The sequence below is a fragment of the Podarcis gaigeae genome (assembly GCF_964106915.1).
Source record: "Podarcis gaigeae genome assembly, chromosome: 16".
Classification (NCBI taxonomy): Eukaryota; Metazoa; Chordata; class Lepidosauria; order Squamata; family Lacertidae; genus Podarcis; species Podarcis gaigeae.
This window is the reverse complement of record NC_139693.1, coordinates 28033342-28052146: the sequence shown is the minus strand read 5'-3', so window position 1 is coordinate 28052146 and position 18805 is coordinate 28033342. Positions and strand designations below refer to the sequence as shown.

Sequence of the window (18805 nt, the reverse complement as noted above, 5' to 3'; positions counted from 1 at the left end):
TCAATGACTTCCCATCTTCTCTTTCCATGGTTCATTTTGCATATCACAAATCCCTCCATATTTTAGTTAAATAAAACCATTCAGTATTCCAATATTACATCTATCAAAGCTTATTTACAATGTTGAATTTATCTCAATGCTGACAACATTCTCAAATGTATACAATTTTCCTCCATCTATTCAATAAACATTTTCCAGTCTTCTCTAAATGTATGTTCTTCTTGTTCTCTTATTCTATATGTTAAGTCCACAAACTGAGCATATTCCATCAGCTTAAGTTGCCATTCTTCTTTGGTTGGGACCTCGGTCATTTTCCAAAGTGTCTGGTTACAATTTCTTGTATGTAAGCCACTCTGGGATCCTCTTTGACCAAAGAGAAGGGTGAGAATGCTCTCAATAATGACAAAATAAACCTCTTTGTGCCCCAGCAAGGACCTGCTGTCTATGTCCAATGCACTCTTGCAGTCTATGCTAAATTCTCTACCTCAGTGAACCCCCTTCATTTGCCTCCCCTCATTAAACGAGGGAGAGAGGTAGAGAAACAACAAATGTAACTCTGGGAGACGTGGAGGTTTGGGGGTGAGAATAAGCCTCTTTTCAAGGAAATTCAATTCCACTGGAACGTCCCTCTTCTGAAGACACAGTATGATAGCAACTGCCTTTCGTAGCAAGAGGTTTTTGTCACTCTTCCCCATCTGCCTGTGTCACTGTGAGCTGTGTTGCTGTCCCACACCTGGCAGTAATAAACGGCCTCATCCTCTACTTGGGCTCTGGCAATGCTCAGTCTGGCTGTGTTGCCAGAGTTGGTGCCAGAGAATCGGTCCGAGATCCCAGTGGGCCTGCGATCATCGTAATACATTAGCAGTACAGGGGCCTGGCTGGGTTTCTGCTGGTACCACTGCACATTCTTCCCACCAATGTTGCTCCCAGAACAAGTCATTTGGACATCTTGTCCCAGAGACACGGACACTGATGGGGGCTGCGTCAACACATACTGGGCCAAAGATCCTGAAAGAGAAAGTGACAAAATATCTCATGACGTGTTAGACTCCTCTTTGGTCTTCTATTCAGAAGAGAGAAAGAAAGAAAGACTTTTTTCTCTCCTACCTGAGAAATAAGTGAGGAAGAGGCAGGCCCAGAGCATGATGGGAATGTGAAGGAGCTCTCTTTCCTTTAGGTACAGAGGTTTCTGCTTCAGGTGTCTCTCTGCTCTCTTAAATCTTTTCAATATCCTGACCCCGCCCTACATTCAAATCATTTCCCTTGAAAACGCAGCACACCCTCCTCTCCACCCCATGGGATAAAATGCATGCTATGGCACTGTAGAAAATGAAGGGTGAACACTTATTTGGGGGGGAGGGGCATCTTGTGAGAATTAAACTCTAGTTCCCATTTACAGAGTTCTGTGGAAGAAAGCCCAGGTTGTTGGACCCTTTGGTTACCGTATTTTTTGCTCTATAAGACTCACTTTTCCCTCCTAAAAAGTAAGGGGAAACGTGTGTCCGTCTTATGGAGCGGATGCAGGCTGCGCAGCTATCCCAGAAGCCAGAACAGCAAGAGGGATTGCTGCTTTCACTGCGCAGCGATCCCTCTTGCTGTTCTGGCTTCTGAGATTCAGAATATATTTTTTCTTGTTTTCCTCCCCCAAAAAACTAGGTGCGTCTTGTGGTCTGGTGCGTCTTATAGAGTGAAAAATACGGTAGGGGGGCTCTTTTTGCATGGTTGCGTGCAGCCCCCTGGCCCTACACGATCCCCGGCTAGTCAGAGTGGCTTTGCCTCCCCAAGCGGATGTGTTGCCAGGGGAGTTGACCAGGTAGGGTTGGGACCACCCTGCACACACAATAGAGGGTGGAACTTACCTGGGAGTCTTCAATCGACTCCAGAGCTTCTCCCACCTTGCCCTCCCTCAGTTTATGTCTTCCTTTTGCAGGTTAACCTCTTCTTTACAGGTATGCGGGCGCTGATACATTCATTGATGGTGGCTCTTGAAGGACCAGGAAGGAATTTCCCTGCATTGGCAGGTTTTGCCTTTCCCATAGGAAAATGCCACAACTTTGGCGGTTTTAGGCCTTGGGCGGAATCCTTTAGTCTATCTTCCCTATATGTGGGTGTGAAGCAGTGACCCACAACCCCCCTGCGGCGGCAATCCCAGGGTTTCCCATTAAAGGGGTTGTGATGGGGGGAGTCACTGGCCATACCCCGTTAGGTTATCAGTGCTCTCCCCTGCGTTGCGGAAAAATGGGGGGTGGGCTCTCTGCTTAAACATACATTTTCCAGAGCCAGCCCAATCCCCACACAGTCTGGATAACCCTGATGTTCCCCAGATCCCCGCCCGGGGACTGGGAGGGATAAATGCACCATGCCTAAGCCAAGGTCTCCCTACATCTGAAAGTTTAATAAAGTTGTGGCCAATTTTAATCCCATAAGACGTTGTTATGGATCATTATTCCACCCAGGTGTCACCTGGGGTTGAGGGGGTCTCTGCCTGACCACGCAATAACTTTTACACGGTGTACTTGCACTAACTAGATTAAGCATAAAAGGCAGGCAGGTATTACTAATGTTACTAATATGTATGCATATATTTGTGTCTAAGGGGGAATCTAAACAGTTCCCAAATCAGTTTTATCTTAATAGCAAACACAGTAAATAAAGGGTTGACTTGTAATATGTTCGTGTTTCAGTGCTCATCTTTTCTCTTTCCAAAATAGATTTTATCTCGAACAACTGCAAACAAAGTAAATAAAGAGTCACCTTGTGTTATACCGGTGGTTCAGTGCTCGTACGTCGTTCCGGTATTCCGACGTTTTGTTGCTAAAGAGCTTAGTCATCGAGCTGTCATAATCTGTCGCAACAGAATTGCCCTGAATTAACAAGTAGAAGAAGGGAAATCAAAATTAAAAATATATTTGTTGTTTGTTTACAGATAGTTGCCTTGGGGATATTATCTTGTGTCTATTGCCCGTCAGTGGAGGCATCACTGAACCCGAGGAACCAATGATCTGACCAAGGCAGCTTCTCAAGTTCCAATTTTAAACTCCTGTTTTCTCGAAGGAACAGAGCTTCGAGAAAAGCAGTTCCCCAATGCATTATCTGCCCCAAGGGATATGATGTGGTGGAGGTTTGTAGTGTGAGAAAGAGGAGGGCGTAGTTAGTGCTCTGCAGCACCATGCGGATTAAGCCCCCTCTGCCTGCTTGCAAAGAGCGGATCTTGTCAAGCTTGCCAGCGCCCTCTAGAGGTGTTTATTGAAACGCCATGATGATTTAGGATGTTTTCTTTCGCCACCTTTCCCAATACATAATAGATCTGAAGTCCATGTGGCTTGGAGATCAGCACAGACAAATGGAGCTTCTCTATCACACAACACAGAGTTAAAGTGTGGCGTTTATGAGCCCAAGATGGAGTTAAGGGGGGTCAGACATGGAGGATAAGTGGTACCCAGCGTAGCCAGAAAACAGCAGTTCAAGATGACAGGCCAGCTCCATCAGGCCTCCTCTCCCCACATCTGGGGGCAGCCATCCCATCAGACTTGCCTCAGAGAGACAAACAGGGATTGTTTCATCAGCTTTGGGCCAGCTGGTTATTATAGACGCAACTGTTTAGACATTGGTGCCTGAATTGGGTGGGTTTATATTTTCCTCTTCCCTCCTTGTTCCTTTTGCTTTGTGTGTCATGCTTTTTTCCCAAGCTTATAATCCTGTGGACAAGGAGTGTCTTTTTTCTTTTAAACACACACACACACAAACACACACACACACACACACACACACACACACACTGTTTTACAATTTGGAATACTCATTTAAACATCCTTTAAATATCACTGACATCCCTTCTTCTCTTTTCATGGCTCATTTTGCGTACCAGAAATCCCTGCAAATTTTAGGTAAACAAAACCATTCAGTATTCCAATATTACACCCATCAAAGCTTATTTGCACTCTTGAATTTATCTCCCAATGAATTTTTATTGTTTTCATTAAGCATAATACATACACCCCTAATACATTTATAACATATATACTCCACTTTTAAACACACACACATATATACCGGATATTCTGTTTTACAATTTAGAATACTCATTTAAATATTCTTAAAATATCAATGACTTCCCATCTTCTCTTTCCATGGTTCATTTTGCATATCACAAATCCCTCCATATTTTAGTTAAATAAAACCATTCAGTATTCCAATATTACATCTATCAAAGCTTATTTACAATGTTGAATTTATCTCAATGCTGACAACATTCTCAAATGTATACAATTTTCCTCCATCTATTCAATAAACATTTTCCAGTCTTCTCTAAATGTATGTTCTTCTTGTTCTCTTATTCTATATGTTAAGTCCACAAACTGAGCATATTCCATCAGCTTAAGTTGCCATTCTTCTTTGGTTGGGACCTCGGTCATTTTCCAAAGTGTCTGGTTACAATTTCTTGTATGTAAGCCACTCTGGGATCCTCTTTGACCAAAGAGAAGGGTGAGAATGCTCTCAATAATGACAAAATAAACCTCTTTGTGCCCCAGCAAGGACCTGCTGTCTATGTCCAATGCACTCTTGCAGTCTATGCTAAATTCTCTACCTCAGTGAACCCCCTTCATTTGCCTCCCCTCATTAAACGAGGGAGAGAGGTAGAGAAACAACAAATGTAACTCTGGGAGACGTGGAGGTTTGGGGGTGAGAATAAGCCTCTTTTCAAGGAAATTCAATTCCACTGGAACGTCCCTCTTCTGAAGACACAGTATGATAGCAACTGCCTTTCGTAGCAAGAGGTTTTTGTCACTCTTCCCCATCTGCCTGTGTCACTGTGAGCTGTGTTGCTGTCCCACACCTGGCAGTAATAAACGGCCTCATCCTCTACTTGGGCTCTGGCAATGCTCAGTCTGGCTGTGTTGCCAGAGTTGGTGCCAGAGAATCGGTCCGAGATCCCAGTGGGCCTGCGATCATCGTAATACATTAGCAGTACAGGGGCCTGGCTGGGTTTCTGCTGGTACCACTGCACATTCTTCCCACCAATGTTGCTCCCAGAACAAGTCATTTGGACATCTTGTCCCAGAGACACGGACACTGATGGGGGCTGCGTCAACACATACTGGGCCAAAGATCCTGAAAGAGAAAGTGACAAAATATCTCATGACGTGTTAGACTCCTCTTTGGTCTTCTATTCAGAAGAGAGAAAGAAAGAAAGACTTTTTTCTCTCCTACCTGAGAAATAAGTGAGGAAGAGGCAGGCCCAGAGCATGATGGGAATGTGAAGGAGCTCTCTTTCCTTTAGGTACAGAGGTTTCTGCTTCAGATGTCTCTCTGCTCTCTTAAATCTTTTCAATATCCTGACCCCGCCCTACATTCAAATCATTTCCCTTGAAAACGCAGCACACCCTCCTCTCCACCCCATGGGATAAAATGCATGCTATGGCACTGTAGAAAATGAAGGGTGAACACTTATTTGGGGGGGAGGGGCATCTTGTGAGAATTAAACTCTAGTTCCCATTTACAGAGTTCTGTGGAAGAAAGCCCAGGTTGTTGGACCCTTTGGTTACCGTATTTTTTGCTCTATAAGACTCACTTTTCCCTCCTAAAAAGTAAGGGGAAACGTGTGTCCGTCTTATGGAGCGGATGCAGGCTGCGCAGCTATCCCAGAAGCCAGAACAGCAAGAGGGATTGCTGCTTTCACTGCGCAGCGATCCCTCTTGCTGTTCTGGCTTCTGAGATTCAGAATATATTTTTTCTTGTTTTCCTCCCCCAAAAAACTAGGTGCGTCTTGTGGTCTGGTGCGTCTTATAGAGTGAAAAATACGGTAGGGGGGCTCTTTTTGCATGGTTGCGTGCAGCCCCCTGGCCCTACACGATCCCCGGCTAGTCAGAGTGGCTTTGCCTCCCCAAGCGGATGTGTTGCCAGGGGAGTTGACCAGGTAGGGTTGGGACCACCCTGCACACACAATAGAGGGTGGAACTTACCTGGGAGTCTTCAATCGACTCCAGAGCTTCTCCCACCTTGCCCTCCCTCAGTTTATGTCTTCCTTTTGCAGGTTAACCTCTTCTTTACAGGTATGCGGGCGCTGATACATTCATTGATGGTGGCTCTTGAAGGACCAGGAAGGAATTTCCCTGCATTGGCAGGTTTTGCCTTTCCCATAGGAAAATGCCACAACTTTGGCGGTTTTAGGCCTTGGGCGGAATCCTTTAGTCTATCTTCCCTATATGTGGGTGTGAAGCAGTGACCCACAACCCCCCTGCGGCGGCAATCCCAGGGTTTCCCATTAAAGGGGTTGTGATGGGGGGAGTCACTGGCCATACCCCGTTAGGTTATCAGTGCTCTCCCCTGCGTTGCGGAAAAATGGGGGGTGGGCTCTCTGCTTAAACATACATTTTCCAGAGCCAGCCCAATCCCCACACAGTCTGGATAACCCTGATGTTCCCCAGATCCCCGCCCGGGGACTGGGAGGGATAAATGCACCATGCCTAAGCCAAGGTCTCCCTACACCTGAAAGTTTAATAAAGTTGTGGCCAATTTTAATCCCATAAGACGTTGTTATGGATCATTATTCCACCCAGGTGTCACCTGGGGTTGGGGGGTCTCTGCCTGACCATGCAATAATTTTTACACGGTGTACTTGCACTGGCTAGATTAAGCATAAAAGGCAGGCAGGTATTACTAATGTTACTAATATGTATACATATATTTGTGTCTAAGGGGGAATCTAAACAGTTCCCAAATCAGTTTTATCTTAAACAATAGCAAACACAGTAAATAAAGGGTTGACTTGTAATATGTCCGTGTTTCAGTGCTCATCTTTTCTCTTTCCAAAATAGATTTTATCTCGAACAACTGCAAACAAAGTAAATAAAGAGTCCCCTTGTGTTATACCGGTGGTTCTGTGCTCGGATGTCGTTCCGGTATTCCGACGTTTGTTGCTAAAGAGCTTAGTCATCGAGCTGTCATAATCTGTTGCAACAGAATTGCCCTGAATTAACAAGTAGAAGAAGGGAAATCAAAATTCAAAATACTTTTTTTGTTTGTTTACAGATAGTTGCCTTGGGGATATTATCTTGTGTCTATTGCCCGTCAGTGGAGGCATCACTGAACCTGAGGAACCAATGATCTGACCAAGGCAGCTTCTCAAGTTCCAATTTTAAACTCCTGTTTTCTCGAAGGAACAGAGCTTCGAGAAAAGCAGTTCCCCAATGCATTATCTGCCCCAAGGGATATGATGTGGTGGAGGTTTGTAGTGTGAGAAAGAGGAGGGCGTAGTTAGTGCTCTGCAGCACCATGTGGATTAAGCCCCCTCTGCCTGCTTGCAAAGAGCGGATCTTGTCAAGCTTGCCAGCGCCCTCTAGAGGTGTTTATTGAAACGCCATGATGATTTAGGATGTTTTCTTTCGCCACCTTTCCCAATACATAATAGATCTGAAGTCCATGTGGCTTGGAGATCAGCACAGACAAATGGAGCTTCTCTATCACACAACACAGAGTTAAAGTGTGGCGTTTATGAGCCCAAGATGGAGTTAAGGGGGGTCAGACATGGAGGATAAGTGGTACCCAGCGTAGCCAGAGAACAGCAGTTCAAGATGACAGGCCAGCTCCATCAGGCCTCCTCTCCCCACATCTGGGGGCAGCCATCCCATCAGACTTGCCTCAGAGAGACAAACAGGGATTGTTTCATCAGCTTTGGGCCAGCTGGTTATTATAGACGCAACTGTTTAGACATTGGTGCCTGAATTGGATTTATATTTTCCTCTTCCCTCCTTGTTCCTTTTGCTTTGTGTGTCATGCTTTTTTCCCAAGCTTATAACCCTGTGGACAAGGAGTGTCTTTTTCTTTTAAACACACACACACACACACACACACACACACACACACACACACTGTTTTACAATTTGGAATACTCATTTAAACATCCTTTAAATATCACTGACATCCCTTCTTCTCTTTTCATGGCTCATTTTGCGTACCAGAAATCCCTGCAAATTTTAGGTAAACAAAAATGCTGTTTTTTAAAAATAAAATAAATTGAATTTTCCATAAGGCTCACCATCACAATCTGGTGTCACGTTGTATATTGCACTTAAAAATACAACAGGTTTCAATTTCATCTGTATAGCTTAGTCCTGATGTATAATTTTAATTAAATTTTCTGTTTTACAATTTAGAATATTCATTTTAGAAAACTTAAAATATCAGCAATTTCCCTTCTTCTCTGTCCATGGTTCATTTTGCATAACATAAATAAACTAGACCATTCAATATTCCATTATTCCATCCATCCAAACTTGTTTACACAGGGTATATTGCCCCTTTAGTTACTTCCCTTTTCCCTCTTATAAAAACTTCCCAAGTTGAAATAACAAATGACTTTTGCTTGGTGTACTTGCACTTGATAGATTAAACATAAAAGGCAGGCAGGTATTACTTATGTTACTAATGACCGCTCCCCGCATAAAGCAGGGGCGACCTTTGCGTGGACGCGCGAAGCCCCTAGATCTGGAGCGGCTCCATCAGCATAGGCTTGGCTTTGCCTTTCCTCAGGTGGGATACCTGAAGGTCTCCGCCTACCTCAGTCAGTTGTCCAATCCCACCTGGGGGGAAGCGTTGCCAAGGAGACCAGGCCAGGTAGGGGAGGGATTACCTGCCCACACAATAGAGGGAGGATCTTACCTGGGAATCCTCACTTGGCTCCAGAGCTTCTCCCACCCTACCCATCCTCAGTTAATGCCTTATTTTGCAGGTTGACTTTTCTTCACAGGTTTTACAGGTTAACTTTTCTTCACAGGTATGCGGGCGCTGCTACGTTAAGGTCGCTGTCAAAGGGCCGGAAAGGAATTTCCCTGCATTGGCAGGTTTCGCCTTTCCCGTAGCAAAACGTCACAACTTTGGCGGTATCAGGCCTTGGGCGGAATCCTTTAGTCCATCTTCCTCTTTGCGGCAGCGATACCAGGGTTCCCCGTTAAAGGGGATTTTGAGGGGAGGCTTTGACTGTACGCCGAGAGGTCGTCATTGCTCTCCCCTGCGGCGTCGGCGTAACGGGGGCGTCTATCTCTTCTTGAACATATGTTCTCCAGAGCTGGCCCACCACCCCCCACACTGGATAACTCTGATGCTCCCTAGGTCCCCGGCTGGGGACTGGGGAGCGAGAACGCCCAATGCCTGAGCCAAGGTCTACCCACATTTGAAATTTAATAAAGTTGTGGCCAATTTAATCCCATAGCACGTTGTCTTGAGTCGTTATTCCACATGACGGGGGGGGGCGCTCGGGATATAATAATAATAATAATAATAATAATAATAATAATAATAATAATTTTTTATTTATACCCCGCCCTCCCCAGCCAAGGCCGGGCTCAGAGCGGCTTACAAGCAATAATAAAAACAAGATGAATGATTACAAACTTAAAAACAAAAATAAAACACAACAATTAAAATAATGGAACATTAAAATATTAAAATGTAGCCTCATCGCAGGAGGAGAAGGAAAAGAAGGGGGAAAAAGAGAGAGGGGGGGGAGGGAGGGAATCAAACTGGCTCCAAGCCAAAGGCCAGGCGGAACAACTCTGTCTTACAGGCCCTGCGGAAAGAAATCAGATCCTGCAGGGCCCTGGTCTCATGAGGCAGAGCGTTCCACCAGGCCGGAGCCAGAGTTGAAAAGGCCCTGGCTCTGGTCGAAGCCAATCTAACTTCCTTAGGGCCCGGGACCACTAGGGTGTTGTTATTTATGGACCTTGAGGCTCTCCGTGGGGCATACCAGGAGAGGCGGTCCCGGAGGTACGAGGGTCCTAGGCCGTGAAGGGCTTTAAAGGTCAAAAGCAGCACCTTAAATCTGACCCTGTACTCCACCGGGAGCCAGTGCAGCTTGAAAAGCACTGGGTGAATATGCTCCCATGGCAGAGACCCCGTGAGGAGCCTCGCTGCAGCATTCTGTACCCGCTGGAGTTTCTGGGACAGCTTCAAGGGCAGCCCCGCATAGAGCGAATTACAGTAGTCAAGCCTGGAGATGACCGTCATATGGATCACTGTGGCCAAGTCAGGGCGGGAAAGGTAAGGGACCAACTGCTTGATGCGGCGAAGGTGGAAAAATGTCGCCTTGGCTGTTGCTGTAACCTGCGCCTCCATGGAAAGGGAGGCGTCAAGGATTACACCCAAACTCTTAACGGAAGGCAATGGCACTAACTGGGCCCCCGCAAGAGAAGGGAGTTGGTCCCTCATCCCCATGCCATCCCGACCTAGCCATAGGACCTCTGTCTTCGAAGGATTTAGTTTCAATCGGCTCCCACGAAACCATCCAGCCACAGCTTCCAAGCATCTGGTCAATGTGTTTGGGGCCGAGTCGGTGTGGCCATCCATCAGCAGATAGAGCTGAGTGTCATCAGCATATTGGTGACAGCCCAGCCCAAAGCTCCGGATAATCTGGGCAAGGGGGCGCATAAAGATGTTAAAAAGCATCGGGGAGAGAATTGCGCCCTGTGGCACTCCACACACCAAGGAGTGGCGCGACGACATTTCCCTCCCTAGTGCCACCCTCTGTCCCCGACCAGAGATAAAAGAGCACAACCAGTTACGGGCTATGCCCTGTATCCCCACGTCTGTGAGGCGGTGGTCCAGAAGATCATGATCGACCATGTCAAAGGCTGCTGACAAATCTAAAAGGATCAGCAGTCCTGACCCGCCTCGATCCAGTTGTCTACGGAGATCGTCTGTTAAGGCAACCAGAGCCGTCTCCGTCCCAAAACCAGGACGGAAACCGGACTGAAATGGATCTAATGCCGATGTTTCCTCCAGAAACCTACCAAGCTGCTCAGCAACCGCTCTCTCAATTACCTTACCCAGGTATGGGAGATTTGAAACTGGGCGGTAATTGGATAGGTCTAAGGGATCTAATGAAGTTTTTTTTTAAGAGTGGACACACCACTGCCTCCTTCAGTTCCCCTGGGAATGTCCCCGTGTCAAGGGACAAATTGATAATTTCAACCAGAGGGGACCGCGCAACATCTGGACACTCCCTAATCAGCCAAGACGGGCACGGATCAAGGAGGCAGGTGGTGGGCCTACTAACTTGGAGGAATCTATCCACATCAGTAGGGAGTATCCGATCGAAATGGGATGTGGGGGACTCCGCCTGTCCACGCAATACACTCAAGGGGGAAACAATCAAACAGAACCACAAATGCACTCCAAAGAACAGAAACCAAAGTGAATGAAACTTTTTTTTAAAAAAAGGAAATAAATGAGGAAATGAAATTAATCTATTCACGCACTTGCACATTCTTTTCCAACTCTTTTTGTCTGCCGAAGGTGTACTTTACCTGATATATTTGCTGCATTCATGCCAATCTGAGCATGAGTGAACAGAAAGCATCAGACATGTAGCCATGCTTAGTGAACATTCTCCTGCTTCACTTCACATCGCAGGTGCAAGCGGAAGCAGGTGCTCTCAGAACCACTAATCTGCCAAAAATAGACCAACATCTCCCCTTAAAGGTTAAAGCTGGAAAAGCAGTCATCCTATAGCTATGCTCAACATGAACAGGAAGGTTATATCATATGAAAACCAATGCTGATATTCAGTGCTCAAGCAGTTGGAGTAAGACCATGGTTTTCCAGAACACATTTGACTGATATGGCCTGGTTTTTAGATCTTGCAGATATAGAATAGAAACTTGACTGTGGACTCAGCTTTTGTTGTTTAGTCGTTTAGTCGTGTCCAACTCTTTGTGACCCCATGGACCAGAGCACGCCAGGCACTAACTGTCTTCCACTGTCTCCTGCAGTCTGCTCAAACTCATGTTAGTAGCTTCGAGATCACTGTCCAACCATCTCGTCCTCTGTCGTCCCCTTCTCCTTGTGCCCTCCATCTTTCCCAACATCAGGGTCTTTTCCATGGAGTCTTCTCTTCTCATCAGGTGGCCAAAGTATTGGAGCCTCAGCTTCAGGATCTGTCCTTCCAGTGAGCACTCAGGGTTGATTTCCTTAAGAATGGATCAGTTTGATCTTCTCACACTCCATGGGACTCTCCAGCACCATAATTCAAAAGCATCAACTCTTCAACGATCAGCCTTCTTATGGTCCAGCTCTCACTTCCATGCATCATAACTGGGAAAACCATAGCTTTAACGGACCTTTGCTTTTTAAGATGCTGTCTAGGTTTGTCATTGCTTTTCTCCCAAGAAGCAGGCATCTTTTATTTTATTTTTTTATATATAAATATTTATTAAGATTTTTGTAAAAGAAAAGCATAAGTAACAAACAACATGCTTATTTCATAACAGAATTTCATAACTTGTTTAGACTTCCTCACGTCTCCTGCTCCCACTTACAGTCTTTAGAAGTTTTTTCAAGCAAATTATCATCTTATTTGCAATCTTATATCCACTCGTTTAAATATAATCTAATAGTTCTCCCAAAGGGTTTGTCTTTTCCTTAATCTCACTTATCATCAAATTCCAATCTAGTTTAGTGGTGGCCAGTTATTTATGATCAAGCATCCTTCTTAACATTCAATCAAATTACAATATTTTTGTAAATAAATTTTAAATTTCTTCCAGTCTTCTTCAATCCTTTCTTCTCCCAGGTCACGGATTCTGCCGGTCATCTCTGCCAGTTGCATATAGTCTATCAGCTGCATCTGCCATTCTTCCAGTGTGGGTAGATCTTGAGTCTTCCAATTCTTGGCAATGAGTATCCTTGCTGTTGTTGTTGCGTACATAAAAAATGTTCGGTCCTTCTTTAACACCTTCTGGCCGACAATACCCAGGAGGAAGGCCTCTGGTTTCTTAGTGAAGGTATACTTAAATACCTTTTTCAACTCATTATATATCATTTCCCAGACGGCCTTCACTTTAGGGCAGGTCCACCAGAGGTGAAAGAATGATCCTTCACTTTCCTTACATTTCCAACATTTATTATCAGACGAATGGTATATTTTGGCAAGTTTAACTGGGGTCATGTACCATCTATATATCATTTTCATTACATTTTCCTTCAAAGCATTACATGCAGTGAAGTTCAGCCCAGTGGTCCACAACCTTTCCCAGTCCTCAAACATGATGTTATGCCCAATATCTTGTGCCCACTTTATCATAGCAGATTTAACCATTTCGTCTTGTGTGTTCCATTTTAACAGCAAGTTATACATTCTTGATAGTACCTTAGTCTTTGGTTCTAACAATTCTGTCTCTAACTTCGATTTCTCCACCTGCAACCCTAGTTTTTTGTCATTTTTAAAAACTTCTTTAATCTGGGCGTAATGTAACCAGTCTCGCACTTTACCCTCCATTTTCTCCAAACTCTGCAATTTCCACTTGTCACCGTCTTTTTCTAATATTTCCCAATATTTTGGCCATTTGGCCTCCATATTGGGTCTTTTTCGGGCCTTGGCTTCCAGAGGGGACAGCCACCTCGGAGTTTTATTTTCCAATAAGTCTTTGTATTTTGTCCAGACATTGAATACTGCTTTCCTGACAATATGGTTCTTAAAGGCCTTATTGATCTTAACTTTATCATACCATAAATATGCATGCCAGCCAAAAGCATTGTTAAAACCTTCCAAGTCCAACACATCAGTGTCTTCAAGAAGTAGCCAGTCTTTTGGCCAGCAGAAAGCTTCGGCTTCATAGTACAGTTTTAAGTCTGGCAGGGCAAAGCCCCCTCTTTCTTTCGCGTCAGTTAATATCTTAAACCTAATTCTGGGCTTTTTGCCCTGCCAGACAAATTTAGAGATATCTCTCTGCCACTTCCGGAAACACTCCGTCTTGTCCACAATTTGTAATGTTTGAAACAAAAACAACATCTTTGGCAATACATTCATCTTAATAGCAGCAATTCGGCCTAACAAAGAAAGCTTCAATTTTGTCCAACTGTCCAAGTCTCTCTTAATTTCAGACCAACATTTTTCATAATTATCCTTAAATAGACTCAGATTTTTTGCTGTTATGTTTACCCCTAGGTACTTTACTTTTTTAACCACAGTTAGTTCTGTTTCTCTCTGAAACCGTTCTGACTCTGTATCTGTCAAATTTTTCTGTCAAATTGTTCTAATTTTAATCTTCTTCCCTCTGAAAGTAAAAGATAGTCCTTGAGGAAAGTCCCACCTAAAGATGATTGAGTTGCTCCTCAACAGTCTTGCTAGTTCCAAGTACTCAGATCTAAGATCCAAGAGTTGTTTAGGAATGTCCTTGTAAATTTCAATTCTTTTGTCCAAAATGTCCAGTGACTTTCCGTAGTGCAGGCCCAGGATCTTGTCCCTTTCCTCCTTTGATCTCAATGTTATCAAACAGTCTCTGGGTTTGTCTTTCTTTGTAAGTCTTCCAAGCCTGAAAGCTGATACAATTTTAAAGTCTTTTTCTTCTAAGTTCCAGAACTTGGAAAATATTTTGGTCAGAAACTCAGCTAAGTTGTCTTCTTCCACTTCTGGGACCAACCTAATCCTTAAATTAGTCTCCCTGTTCCGTAATTCAATCATAGAAAGGTAGGTCTGGTGTTCTCCTACTTGTTTACTGAGTGGTCTCACCTCTTTTTCTAGCTTTCCAAGTCTTTGGCTGGTATCTTCAGCCAATTTCTGATTTTCACCTGTAGCCTCCTTCAATTCTCCAATTGCTTGTGCATTCTGTGCCACTTGTCCAGTTAGTCTATTTAGACATTCTGTGTTTTGGTCGATTTTAAATGTTTGCTCATCAGCTTTTTTATCCAAGGATTCAACTCTCTTATCCAAAGATTCCAATTTTTCATAGATTTTCTCTAAAATAGAAACAGTTGTTCCAGAGGCCATATCTTCCAATTGTAATTCCTCAGTTTCTCCTTCCCCTGCCCTTGGCAGGGATGCAGCTTCTTCCTCAGAAAGCAAGATAGGCACAGACGATCTACGTGGCTGTAAGGCTGTGGCTAAGGTTGTTTGTCTAGTTCTTACTCTATATTCCTTTTCTTTAGGCTCCTTTTCTTTAGGCTCCTTTTTTCTTGCACCACTCATTCCAAAGTTATCTAAGAGTCAAGGTCAAGCTGAGTTATTTCCCATGGGAAAGAGACGGCCCAGATGGTAACAGTCAAACAGGAGGCCGGGAAAGAGAAAGTAAGACAATGCCACTGCTGTAAATTCCAAAACCTCTAGGGGGAGCTTAAAAAGTCTTTCGGGAAGAGATCAATTCCAATAAAGTTCATAAAATCAAAATTAATATCCAGGAGCCTTCAAGTAGTAAATTTTAGCAGAGTTGGTATTAAATGAACACAATGTCTCAAACAGTGCTTGCTGGTATTCCAAATGATGCCTCAAAGTAGCAATTCCAGACCCCCTCAGATTGTTTCCAAGTTTAAATTCAAAGTATCCAGATCTGCAGGCTGACTGCTACAGTTACTCAGGCAGTTCCAGCACCTGGGTTTTTAACTTAAATTGTAATTCCAATAGAAGAAGATGTCACAGTCCAAATTAGAAACGCAAAATCCAATGCTTACAGTCCTATTCTGCTTCAAAGGAGGTTCAATGGGTGCTCAGATCCATTAGGTTAAAAGTTCACTCTCTGCCTCCACTCCTCCTGCTCTTTGCTTTGAAGTTCAGTAGCAGCGGAAGACGGACTTCCTTTTTTTCGTCAATCCGCTTTCAGCCAAATTCCGTAGCTTTTAAAACTTTAAATTTTTTTTAAAAGTCCTCATTACTCACAGATTGTTGCTTTCCGAAACATAAATTCCAGGAAGAAAGGTCAGCGCTCACCGGCAACAGCTTCACGGCTTCGCTCCGTTGATTGCGGAGCGACCCTCAGCGCCGCTACCCCCTCCGCGATCCGGAGCCCCTTACGGGGTTCCTTCAACGTTTTGGGGGCAGCTCCTGGCACCCGCCGGGTCCCAAGACCGCAGGCTTCTGCCGCCTGCGGTTTTCCGATGTGGGTCTCCGCTTCGCCGTAGCGGACGACCCGTTTCAACGGAGCTTCCCTCTCCTAGTTAGAAGAGGGCAGCCATTACCGTTCGCAAGAAGCAGGCATCTTTTAATTTCATGACTGCTGTCACCATCTGCAGTGATCATGGAGCCCAAGAAAGTAAAATCTCTCACTGCCTCCATTTCATCAATTATATTTTTATAACTGCATCATAAACATACAACACCAGATGGCACTGTAGAGCTATGACCTGTCACCAATGGGATTTTCCATTATGAGCTTTTATAATGTGTTTTCCTGTACTGATTTTTTAATGTGTATAGATCCAGCACATCTGGTCAGTGATGCTATCAGGGCTGAACTATGAAACATATCCAGGGCTCCACTTGGTTTCAACCTGCCACAAACCTCATGGAGGAAGTTTGAAGGCAGCACCTGTAGAGGAGGTGATGATAATGAATGAATGAGGAAATGGGAGAGACAGGGGATGGTGATTCCCTCAGGACAATGCCATTATCCAAAAGGCTGGGTTCTATAGGCTCTCTCTGTAAAGATTGAAATAAAAAAGGATGGTATGTATTGTGAGTTCACCAATAGAAATGTACTTTTATGTAGTTTCATGTATTTATATAATAAATATTATCGTGTTCTCTCTTCAACAGGGCAGGTGGGGTGTCCTGCAGCAGTAAACAAAGGTCACCTCCTGGGTGCTTTTGTTTTAATCGATCAGTCTCTGTCTATTTTATATTTCCACCCAGATAATAGATTTGATGGTGAATTTCCATAAAGAAATTTTCTATAAAGAGCATGAGCCAGGACCCATTCAAGAAACACATTTGGCTACTTGAGCAATCCAAAATGTGTGATTAGGCAAGAATATTATGCACTTAATTTCACCTCATGTGTAAGACCCAAGCCAAATGCATTTCTGTTAATGAACTCTTATTTCATTTTGCTGTCCTTCAAGCCTGTCCCTTCCCAGGGAGAAGAACTGTCACTTTCAGGCTCGAGCTATTTTGAATTCATCACTCTAGAAAGGAGGAGTGAAGGTTTTTGTCTCAGTTCCCCATCAGATTGCACCACTGTGGAACTGGAAGCTACCAGAGTTCTCATAAGCACAACAGTAATAAACGGCCTCGTCTTCAGCCTGGATGTTGGTGATGGTTAAATAGCCTGTGTTCCCAGAGACAGAACCAGTGAACCGATCTGGGATCCCTTCTCCCCTGTCGCTGGTATGATAGAACACGAAGCGAGGAGCCTGGCCAGCTTTCTGTTGATACCAGTGAAAGCTGCCCCAGCTACCACTACTACTTTTAGAACAGGAGAGTTTAATTGCTTGGCCCGGGGAGGCAGACTCGGAGGCTGCCTGAGTCAATGTTGGCTGTGAAGCAACACCTTTGCAGAAAGAAAAAGAAAAACCGATGCATCATTCTCTGCTCCTTAATATCACAAACGTACTATGTTTCTGTGCTAAATAGAGAAACAGCTTTGTTGCTATCCCATTAGACCACATAACCCATACCTGAGCAGGAAGTGAGAAAAATGAAGAGAATAAGGATCTGGCCCATGGTGAAATTCAAAAGGAAGGTGAGTCCCAGAGGCAAACAGCTCTCTAATCTATAAGAGAGAAAGGGGACACTTGTCTCTTATATACCTCAGGAGGTGAGGGATGATCTATCATGCAAATATATCTGCACCCATTGGCTTTTCTGGAGACATTATGAAGAACTGTGATGAAATTCTCTCAGATGACCACAGAACAGGTTTTGCATGAAGGGCGTGACCTGTTGTACAAAAATAAGAGTCACATCTGCTCAGTTTTGCCTCTGGTACACACACACACAAACACACACACACACACCACTGGCAGACAGCCCCTGGAAAGTTCCCCTTGGAGAAGGGGTGTGATTGGTGAAGAGTCATGATGTCAGGGACTGCCTAGATGAAGAAGAATGGTGGGAGACTACAGCTGGGGGACACCTCAGGGAAGCATCAGTGTGGGAAGGCTCCAAGCCAGGAGAATGGTGGTGGGACACAGAACACAGGTCAGAGGAAGGAGGGTTGTGCCGATGGGTTGTGGAGAATCCACTGTCTACCATCTCCATCTGGTACGCAGACTGAGACCCTACCTGCCCACAGACTGTCTCACCAGAGTGGTGCATGCTCTGGTTATCTCCCGCTTGGACTACTGCAATGTGTTCTACGTAGGGCTATCTTTGAAGGTGACTCAGAAACTACAATTAATCCAGAATGTGGCAGCTAGACAGGTGACTGGGAATGGTCACCAAGATCATATAGCACCAGTCCTGAAAGACCTATATTGGCTCCCAGTACATTTCCAAGCACCATTCAAAGTGTTGGTGATGACCTTTCAAGCCCTAAATGGCCTCGGCCCAGTATACTTGAAGGAGCGTCTCCACTCCCATCATTCAGCCCAGACACTGAGGTCCAGCGCCGAGGGCCTTCTGGCGGTTTCCTCACTGCGAGAAGTGAAACTATAGGGAACCAGGCAGAGGGCCTTCTCAGTAGTGGCGCCCGCCCTGTTAAACGCCCTCCCATCAGATATCAAGGAAACAAACAACTATCTGATTTTTAGAAAGCATCTGAAGGAAGCCCTGTTTAGGGAAGTTTTTGATGTTTGATGTTTTGTCGTGTTTTTAATATTCTGTTGGGAGCAGCCCAGAGTGGCTGGGGAAACCCAGCCAGATGGGCAGGGTATAAATAATAAATTGTTGTTGTTGTTACTATTTTGGTTTTCCTCTATGTACATAATGAAACAGTGCCATTCAGTTAGAAAAGAGTACTTGTAGCTCAAGCCTTATGCCCATTTTAATTCGTTATTTATTTATTTTCACAAGTGCTGCTTCTTCTACCAGTTTGTCAGAGAAGCGCCCTCTAAGTTCTTCCAGCATCTCAATATTCTGCCATCCTCTTCCAGCAAAGCC

At 44.5% G+C, this 18805-nt stretch overlaps 2 protein-coding genes across 21 annotated transcripts in view; both read right to left on the bottom strand.

Annotated features, from left to right (window-relative positions):
- The window catches only part of LOC310834189 (immunoglobulin lambda-1 light chain-like), a 179400-nt gene that overhangs the window by 60507 nt on the left and 100088 nt on the right, over positions 1-18805 (bottom strand). Inside the window, exons 1-2 of one of the 19 annotated variants that reach the window (XM_083717687.1) lie at positions 17383-17505; positions 16952-17255 (exon numbers count right to left, since the gene is read on the bottom strand). The exons of 17 other annotated variants lie outside the window; for them this stretch is intronic. In XM_083717687.1, the coding sequence (XP_083573813.1) occupies positions 16952-17255; positions 17383-17428 (350 nt within the window). In that variant the 5' untranslated portion in view covers positions 17429-17505. Of the gene's footprint in view, positions 1-16951; positions 17256-17382; positions 17506-18805 lie in introns of those variants that run through there. One more of the 19 variants, XM_083717688.1, reaches the window with a different exon arrangement.
- LOC310834202 (immunoglobulin lambda-1 light chain-like) overlaps positions 1-18805 on the bottom strand; it is a 125556-nt gene that overhangs the window by 68507 nt on the left and 38244 nt on the right. The gene's annotated exons all lie outside the window — the stretch shown is intronic.